Source organism: Mytilus galloprovincialis, chromosome 4 (assembly GCF_965363235.1).
Source record: "Mytilus galloprovincialis chromosome 4, xbMytGall1.hap1.1, whole genome shotgun sequence".
NCBI classification, from domain to species: Eukaryota; Metazoa; Mollusca; class Bivalvia; order Mytilida; family Mytilidae; genus Mytilus; species Mytilus galloprovincialis.
Window position 1 is genome coordinate 103113986 of NC_134841.1, and position 10354 is coordinate 103124339.

Sequence of the window (10354 nt, forward strand, 5' to 3'; positions counted from 1 at the left end):
CAAACAAATCATGATACCTTCTTTATGTACCAGTCCTAAATCTAGTGCCTGTATTTCATATTTTTCTTCAATTGAATTGCTATAATTGGGTTGTTAGAACGTTTTCTTGTTTGAATAGTATATCCTATTTTATGTTGGGACAATTTACACCTAATTACCCCTGTATACAGTATTGAGTTTTTTCACATTGTTAAAAGCTAACCTATAATTCTTTCATCTTCATCATTAAAATTCTGGTGAATAGTTGTTTTATTGGCAATAATACCATATCTGCTTAATTCAGGAAAAAATCTACCAGGCATAATTGAAAATCATTGAAATATAAATGGAGGTGTCCCTGCTTGCATATACTGTTATAAAGGGACATAACTCAAGAACAGTAAAAGTAGAAGCAAACTAAAGTTAGAGAACTGAAATCAATTTTGTAACAGACAGATATACAGACTGACACCGGTAAAACTTAATCCCATCTCTGCCACGGCGGAAGCAGCATTAAAACAAACAGAAGATACCAAGAGAAAACTCACAATGTCATGCCAACTTCCAAAACACCACAATAAGATGTATAAAAACATAACTATTCTTTATATAGAATTTCAGACTAAACATCAGATCTTCCATTATACAGAAGCTGTGTACCTACTGAATGTTATTGATTGACAAGTTGAATGCAGTATACCATCAAAACCAAGAAAGGTGTTTAACATGACAAACAAGAATATACTTCATGTTCATATTTTATTGTATTCTTTTTTTGTTTTATAAGAAGATATTGCCAAGTTTTACAAAGACATACTTTATGCATGAAGCTCAGATCCTTCTAATGAAATTTGTTAAATGAAATGAATAACATTAATATGCTTATAGATTTACAGATCATGATGAAAGATTCAGAAATGATGATGATTTAAAAAAGATGATGTACTACTGACAAACAAACTTAGTTATGTCATAACATTGTTATTATATACAAATAATGGGCCCATTTACACCAAAACCATTCACATGGTGGTCATATCCTTCTCTTCTGTGTACTGATGTATAATACTGTAAAAGAGAAAGAACTGAATAAATGACATGTAATAACATGGTCTTAGATGCTTATATCTATGATATTTGGTCTCTGGTGGACATTTTTCTCATTTGCAATAATATCTCATTTATGTTTTAAAGTACTTAATGTGTTGCCCTTTTCTATGAAGCTACGCATTTTGTTGGCCACATCAACAAATTGTTTCACCTATGAAACAATGAAATGCAATAATAACTGAAGGTAGATATTTCATATTAATATAAGTTTATACAGGTTTAATGTGTGACAATGTTCTGACAACTACTGATCTGTAGATCAAACTTTTAAATTATATTTTTTTTGGTGGTTCCCCATAAACTGACCTAATCTCAAACTAACACATAGTTTACATTCCTACCACGAGAAACAGCATACCTGCATCTTGCTTTTTGACTCAGTCAGTAAGTCAGTTGAGGCAAGACGAAAACTTACCATTATTTCCCCTAATGAAGGCATCTCCATATTTGTTTTTCAGCTGTCCATTCACATATTCTTCTGTTTGTTCCAAAGCAATGTTCATATATCCATCCAAGCAAGCTAAGACACCTAGCAATTTGAAAAAAAATCAGAATTATACCTTTACAAATAGTGAACTTCTATTAATTTCTAGCTTTCAAAATTATCTTATAGTATTAAATTCACTGTATATATGTTGTATAGCACAAATTCAAATTAATTAATTAATTATTTTTGTCTAAATTTTAAATGCGCATCCAAAAGTGGCAAAATAATCAACTTATTGATGGTGGCCGCGTATTGGTAGAAGTAGAAGTATTCAGAATAAAAAGTTCATAAAAATATTCAATAAATTCAGAGTTACTGAAAACAAGAATTTTTGTTCATAGCATAAGCTACTAATATTTACAAATTAAAAAGATTGGGATGTGGATTCCTGTATAAGATTCTTGTGTCAATAGTTTGCTCAGTGTCACATTCATTCATTGGAGTGTACTCTCATTTCCTTAAATTCATATACTGTATTCAGTGGTAATTAAAACGGTTCTTAAAAATAAACATCAATATACATATACTAATGAATAAAACATTCAGTTTAGTATCAGTATTGTCTACTTTGACCAAGATATGTGACTCAAAAACTATGAAAATAAAAAGCGGAAAATAATAAAGTCCTATTTGTCATTAAATTGTCATACCTCTGTAATCCACACCTGAATTCAGCTTAACTACAACAGGTCTGCCTATGATTTGTTTCAAAAACTCACTGGGAGTCTGTTTTCTACTCATACCTAAAAATAGACAACTTAATTTTAATTCAAACTATAAATAGAATATTGCTACACATGTTTGTATACATATATTAATTGTGCCATGGGGTATTCAAGATCTACAAATTTATCACAATTGTAGTTTTAAAACATGAAACATGAAACATTTAGCATACATTTATTAAAATAAAAATATTATTAGATTTTTATTCCCCAAACATTTTGTGCCGTATAGAATAAAACTTTTCACCTGTTTATGCAACATGTGTTTGAGGCTACAATGCCTACATTTTTGTCACAGGTTGATGATAGTCACATGATAGATTCAACTTACTACCTTATCTCTGAACTGGCATATTTTTGAGAAAATACCAAAGAAGAGAAATATTAACCAATAAGACCTAAGGTTAATGAGTTCAAGTACAAACTTATCGCCTGTTAATTTAATGCATATTAAAACAAGAATATGTCCCAAGTACACCAATGCCCCATCCACACTATCATTTTCTATGTTCAGTGGAACTTGAAAATGGGAAAAAATCTCTAATTTGCATTAAAATTAGAAAGATCATATCATAGGGAACATGTTTACTAAGTTTCAGTTTGATTGGACTTTTAACTTAATAAAAAACTACCTCGACCAAAAACTTTAACCTAAACCGGGACGAACAGCTAATGGAATAAAGGACGAATGGACAGACGAACGGACGCACAGACCAGAAAACATAATGCCCATAAAATCAGATAATTTAGATTGAATTTGAAACTTCGGCCCAAACAGCTGTTGCTGAAATTGGAAATGTGGCCAAAACAACCTCAATTGAGAATAAACGTGTTTACACTTTTGGTATTTGGCCTCTGAATTGCCATTTGACCTCAAGCAACAATCACTTATAAAATACACCTTATCGCTAATCCCGGCTGACCCAGCCGCTTGAACTTTTGACGCATACAACAATCACTTTTCCATTGTGGCGTCAGATATTTTGTTTTGTGACGTCAAAAATTTACGGGAACCTGTGTGATATCTAGTAATGGCGTTCAAATAGCGATAAGGTGTATTATTTGTGACGTCAAATACTTTACCTGTGTGATTTTACGTCAGGGGTTAAGAAATTTTTTTATAGCTCACTAGTCCAGGGCTAATTTGTTGCAAGATTTTACTAGCCCTGTTGGAAGAACTACTTGCCCAACAAAACTGACCTGCTAGCCCTAGTATGCCTTACAAAATCAGAGTTTGCTTCAAATACAATGAATTCTTTAAACTTGACAATTTTTATCTATTCATGGCATTGTACAGTAGATTTTTTCAAATTGGATATTCAAAACTTATATCAGCAAAAAATATTCCATTAGCATATATATTCAATAAATCGATAATTGAATATTCACTAAACAGGAACACTTAATCTAGATCTAGAAGAATTACTTAACACAGAAGCCAGTGCAGACATACAATATGCAGTTTCCGAGTTTATAGACGATACTAGAAGATTTGATCATTTGTTTTTATAAATCAGTATCAACAGCGCCTACCTAAATTAAAGTGAAAGTACAAAGAGAAAATACAAACGTGATTAATGTATTCAAACGCGCAAGTGACCAAAGTACATATGAGAAAATCAGTGTCAAGATGACGCATACTAAAGACTAAAGACTATTCACTGAAAATTCTGACCAAATCCGAGGATGATACAAGTCTTGACCACTGCTATACGTGGGTATGTAAAAGGATTGGAGGGGGTTTTATCAGATACAATAGCAGCATCACGGTTGTGTAAAAGAATTATCAGCACATGTTTCAAATTTATATCAGACAAAAGTCAGGTTTCTGCTGTCAAAAGGGATTCACATTAGTATTGCAATAAATTAATCAGGAGGAGGTAAAATCAGGTTGCATAAGCAATGTGCCATAACCTTACCTGTACTGACACATCAGATCCACCCTGAGTTATTTGTTCTATTTTAAAACTTGTACAAAATCAGTTCAAATTCTGGGAATCCCGGATGACGTAGTTGAATCTGATTGGATAAGATAGAAAAGTGTTGAGGGGATTTTCCCCTTTCAATTTTAGAAACGCCAAGAATTTTTTGTTACTAGTCCGTCGGGCATTTTGGGTTACAAGTTTTGGTTGCCCGAGGTCTAAATGTTGTAGTTCCGGGCGTCGGGCTAGTGGATTTCTTAACCCCTGTACGTAATGGCAGACAAATTTGCATACAAGTGTAAATATGTCTATATGAATATTCAAACATAGCCAAAGGGATTGGACTTCGAATCAACCTGGACCGAAATTGTAATATGGCCGAACTGTTCTGTGGACGAAATGGTAGTGGCCGAAACGACCCTGTGGTTGTGGACGAAATGGTAGTGTGGCCGAAACGTCTCTAGAAATATTCTTTCATACAGTTTTTAAACATATTTGTGAGTTGAAGGTAAAACAGGTTAAGCCAAAGCTGAACTTAATCTATCATATCGATACCATAACATACTTATAAACTATAGACTGCAAACACTTTTGTCATGCCGCTTGAAGAAATGAAAGCATATTCTCGCGATATCTGCTCTATCAAATGCATTAAGACACGTGATATTTCTCGCATTATTCAAGATGTCTGCGCCCATGCAGTTATTAAAATCGTTTCAAAAGTTGATATCTTCCAATATAAGACAAATTAATACATTTTCAAGTAAAGAAATATGTTACATTCATTTTATAGCAAATCAACGAACTAGACAATACCACAGTTTTAATTGTCATACGCCAAGTTTACACCAGGGTACCTTTTATGGCAAAACCTCCTTACGAAATCGAAGGAATTATAGTCTACAACATAGAGAATGTTGGCGTTGTGGAAAACCAACAAATACCAAGGAAGACATATTTTTCTGCAAGTGTGGGGTTGTTCAATCAGTCAACTCATTGTCTTATTTCGAAATAATGAGCTTAGATGATAGTTTTGATGTTGACACAGCAGTCTTGTCACAAAAGTACAAAGAATTACAAAAGTTGCTGCATCCAGACAAGCACACATTAAAATCAGAGGTAAATAGTTCATGTTTGGCCGTTTGACACCTGACGTTAAAGGGCATTTCTTCCCTCATATATGTCAATCTAATTATTTTTAAAATAAGTTCTCCACACTTATATGCCTGTTTACATGGTTTAGGGCAGGTATTATGATTACTGTTATCCGTCCATCCGTCATCAACATTTTCATTTTGTACTTTGGTGAATTGTTCACTGGCGGATCCAGAAATTTCTGTATGTGGGGGCCGCTCCAGTCACGCTTCAGTGATTCCCTATATAAGCAACAAAATTTTTTTCCAAAAAAGGGCCCCCCCCCCCTAAATCCGCCTCTGTTGTTTATATCTTACAAGATAACTTCCCTTTAGATGTTTAGTTTTTCACAAATTTCTGATATGAGGGTAGTAATGCCCTTTTACGTCAGGGGTCAAACAGCCATTTTCAGCTGTTGTTAGCGTCAATTTGGTTAAAATTTTACCGTGATTTGTCAAAATCAGTCGATGTTTTTATAGTCTAAAAGAAAGTGTACATTTTATCGCCATACACCAAAAATTACTGTAACACCATTTGGCAAGAACTTTTACCGTTATTTGTCATGAAGGTACCCCAATTACAACCCTCTGATATGACATGAAGAATTTATTGAACTTCATTGTTTTAAAATGCAACAGGCATATCATGCGCTCAAGGCTCAGCTGTTTATTTGTTCGTTGTTATATGTTGTCCGCTCCTATACACGACACATAAACAACCAAACAAAAGTTAGGACCTATAGCCTAGCGCCCAGGCCCCATTTGAAAAAAGGTAGGTAAATCACTGAAAGCTCTTTTTTTAAGAGGCTAGGTGGTATAGTCGTCTAACGCATCTGTCACAGTGCAATGCGATTTGGTGTCATGATATCTCCCGGTGAGGGATGAACAAAAGCAAATTTACCAATCTAACATTGTTGGGCTGATGTTTAGACGAATGATTTATACATATATATGGTATTCTATTTTTTTTTAAATCCCTAAGACAATATTCATTGTTGCTTTTAGTTTTCAATTTTTGTGTTTTAATTTTCCATTGGGTTGTTGTTCCTTGCCTGAAATTGAGATTTGCCCCCATATCATCCTTCAATTATTTGTGTATATTGTTAACGATTTGTATGTGTGTTTCACAATCTGTTAACAATTTTATTATATTAAATTCATTCCAGGAAGAAAAAATCCTTTTTGAAGAGCAGTCATCCCTAGTAAACAAAGCTTACAGTACTTTGGTTAAACCTTTGAATCGAGCATTATACATGCTTGAACAAACTGGACACCCAATAGAGGAACAGAATAGTAATGTTGATCAAGAATTCTTAATGGAAATCATGGAAATCAATGAAGACATTGCTGATGCTGATTCTCCAGAGTCACTCAAACCTATAGAAATAATAAACAAGAAAAGATTGGATGATAACATAAGTCAAGTATCTACAGCCTTTCAGGAAGGGGACATAACTGCAGCTAAACAGCTTGTCATAAAACTCAAATATTTCACAAATATTGATGACAAAATCAAAGACATTTACAGAGGCCAGTTTTGATTTTTGTGACCTACAAATACCTGTTGCAAAACCAACTGAATGTTTATAGGACCTGATATTGCCTAGAATTGTAGCTTCTGCAATGTGGATCTACGTGGATTAAGGGTGGGAAAAGTTGGATATATTCTTGAAAAAGAGGATAATTTTATATGGCATTTACTTTGTAACACAGATTATCTCTATACCAGAGGCATTTGGGACAGGAACCCACTATTATTTTAATCAGATTGGAACCACTGTTATTTTTATCTGTGATACGGGTATTCTCGATGAAATTAATTATTTAGCTTAGTTTCTTTTTCTATTGTCTACAAAGTTTGTGATTAGGATAATTGGTATACTAGAAAACAGTCCCACCTATTTGAATTTCAACATTACATTTTTCTGTCAAAATAATACAAGGGCTAGACACAATTTGTCTGTGTCAACACTGAATGAATTAATTTCCGAATGGTTTTAATCTTATTTTTTACTTATATATAAAGTTTGAAGTTAAATGTTTTCTATGATTTTTCATTTTATTTGAATATATATACATGTATATATCTATCTAACTATCTGAGGAAATAACAGAAATCTATCTTCATCTCATTTTTGTCAGTCTACTTCAAATCTAAAAAAAAACATTCAAAGATAAATATAGGTTTCATATCAAGTGAGAATTTGATATATATTACTTGATATTAACCCCAGTTATTTTATTTGTACTGAAATTGATACAAAGAAAGGTTGTGATACACTAGTAAATGTATTACCAAATTAATATGCAGAATTGTTATAGCCAGTGTAAAGTTAAATAATGCTGATTTATTTTGTGTATATGTGTGTATGAAGTGGAAAATAAATGTGTGTGCTGAAAGAGAGTGATGTAGATGTGTGAACAGCTGGTTACATGTGTTTATTAGACACCTTATGAGTATTAATAAAAACTATATTTTTAGACTTTGAATATTTAGAACTGTCAATTTCTATCTGCAGTCATTATGATCAATGAATATAAGTGGATGAGGTATGTGTAGTTGTCAATGAGATATCTCTAAAAGAAACAAATGATGTAGAAGTTAATAGATCTATCATCAATGTAAGGCCTTTAAAAATGAGTAAAACCTATATTGCATAGTAAGCTATAAAAGGCAACAAAATGACAAATGAAAAACAATTCAATGAGAAAACTAAGGATCTAATTTATGTATATAGCATTAAACAAATCTTGATATATAGCAACAACTGATTTGGTACAGCACATACAGAATGTGGTGGGGTACATGTTGGCTGGTGCCAAACCCTCCCCTAGCCTGAGACTGATGTATCAGTACAACACAAGAACATTGTTTTAAACTATAATGATATAATCATGATGATAGATAGATTAAAGAGATATAAACAGCAAGACTGATCAGAAATATATGCTCTATAAATGCATACATGACTGAAATCTTAAATTGACTCATTGGAGTTATAGCCCCTAATGTGATGATTAGGACATTTTATTTTGTGTTTTGACTGCCATAAAAGTGTCAGAATGAGAGATAGGGATTATAATCTAGTGATGGCCATGTAAACTATCTGTTAAAATCTTTATATTTCAGAAGATAGAAGACCTAGATGCTTCTTAACTTGTATGCAGATGACTTATGTTACAAAGTTTTCATCCGTCATTTGTTCATTGTCCTTGACCTCATTTTCATAATTCAGTGAAAAGGGGAAAGGTTTGCTGTATGAAATACTTTAGTAATAGTATGGAATCCTTTCAATGTCTACATGTTTGATCGACAGCTTTCACCTGACCTTGACCTTATTTCATTGATCAGTGATCAAAGTTATCATGGTAAAGTCCTTATCTCAGCTACTACTAGTATAAGTAATAGGTAACCTATATTTGGTGTGTGGAAATGATTATAGGTGTACATGTCAGACTGGCAGGTTCCATCTGACCTTGATCTCATTTCATGGTTCAATGGTCAATTAATTTAAAGTTTCTGTTGTTTGGTCTATTTCTCAAATACTATAACATGTAATAGGTCTGCTGTATATGATTGTAAGGTGTCACTGTCTGTCTAGCCGGTTTCATTTTTTCCTTGGACGTTTTTCATGAGTCATTAAACAATGTTTAGTTTTCCCTGTTTGGAAGAAACTACAATGTTTAATCAAATGGGCCTCTATATTTGATAATAGGTATAATTGTAAGGTGTATATGTCTGTCTGGAAAATTTCATTGTTCATTGGTCAATGTTAAATTTTATGGTTTATGTAAATCAACAACAATAAGCAGTAGTTCAACTAGTTTTTGGAACGACTGGTAGGTGAATATGTCTGTCTGGCAGGATTCATCTGACCTTTACCTCAGTTTCATTGTTCATTAGTCAATGTTAACTTTTCAGGGTTATTTCCGTTTCTCAGATACTTTAAGCAATAGGTCAAATAAATTCAGGGAATAGAATGATTGCATGGTGTCCCTGTTGTGTTGCAGGCTTCATCTGACCTTGACTTCATTATTATGGTTCATTGATTAGTGTACAACTTTCGTAATTGAGTATGTTGTTAAGATACTTGAATCTGTTGTCTTACTATATAATATTTTGTGCATGTTTTAAAATTCAATAATGATAACTGGAGTAGGCGAGACATTTCATCGTATGCAATCTTGCTTTTTAATGTACAGCACTACAGAAACGTCAAGGTTAAATGAATAGCAATAAGGTAAAAGATCTACAATTTTTTTTTAGTCACTCCTTCCTCCTCCACAAATAAAAAACTTACCACCACGAAATAGCCAATAGTGATTAACAACCTTATTAAAACATTCAATTTCTTATTAGTATAAGTAACAAGCCAGGAACAAGACTGATAAAATCTATGGTATATTAAAAAGGCTTTGTCATGGCAATCTAAGGATGTGAATTTGAACAGACTCCCCGCCATATATTCAGCAATAAGAATCGATGATTGTGGGTGGTGCACAACTCCATGGGACAAAACTAAATGGTGCAATGAAAATGTATGACATAACCACTAGAGCTAAACCATTATCTGCACTAAAAAATGTTTTGCTTTGGCAAGGAAAGATGACGTAAAAATATGCCTTGAAAATCAATTATTTGACCTTTAGGTCTAAGGTCGAGGTCAATACTACAGAGATCAAGCCTGTGTCTATACAAATAAGAATAAGGAGCAACACCAATGTACAATCAAAAACCTTAAGTCGACGACAAACAGGGGGGAAAAACCGTATAGTACAAGAAAAGCAAAGATTGAGCAACACAAACGACACAGAAAACAAGACTCCAGCAAGTTCATCATGGGCAGTTTCTGCTTCACTGATGGCACCCATCGTGTTCTGCATGAAAACAACTATGTATAAAGCTCTTAGAGTCCGAATCACACCTCAGGATCGCACGAAGCCAAAAACCCGAGTAGCTGGCTGTATAAATTCTGAGTCGCATCAAGAGTCATACGA

The 10354-nt window shown here is 33.3% G+C and overlaps 2 protein-coding genes across 2 annotated transcripts; one reads left to right on the plus strand and one right to left on the minus strand.

Moving 5' to 3' along the window:
• Positions 1–721: 721 nt before the first annotated feature.
• On the minus strand, positions 722–4881 carry LOC143073689 (U6 snRNA-associated Sm-like protein LSm6). Its single transcript, XM_076249431.1, has 4 exons — positions 4789–4881; positions 2227–2319; positions 1505–1618; positions 722–1047 (listed from the first exon to the last, which is right to left on the minus strand). The coding sequence occupies exons 2-4, from the start codon at positions 2315–2317 to the stop codon at positions 1013–1015; spliced, it is 240 nt and encodes a 79-aa protein (XP_076105546.1). The 5' UTR covers positions 2318–2319; positions 4789–4881; the 3' UTR covers positions 722–1012.
• Positions 4882–4907: 26 nt separating this feature from the next.
• LOC143073688 (iron-sulfur cluster co-chaperone protein HscB-like) lies at positions 4908–7837 on the plus strand. Its single transcript, XM_076249430.1, has 2 exons — positions 4908–5342; positions 6523–7837. Exons 1-2 carry the CDS (start codon positions 4908–4910, stop codon positions 6895–6897), a joined length of 810 nt encoding a protein of 269 aa, XP_076105545.1. The 3' UTR covers positions 6898–7837.
• Positions 7838–10354: the final 2517 nt, after the last annotated feature.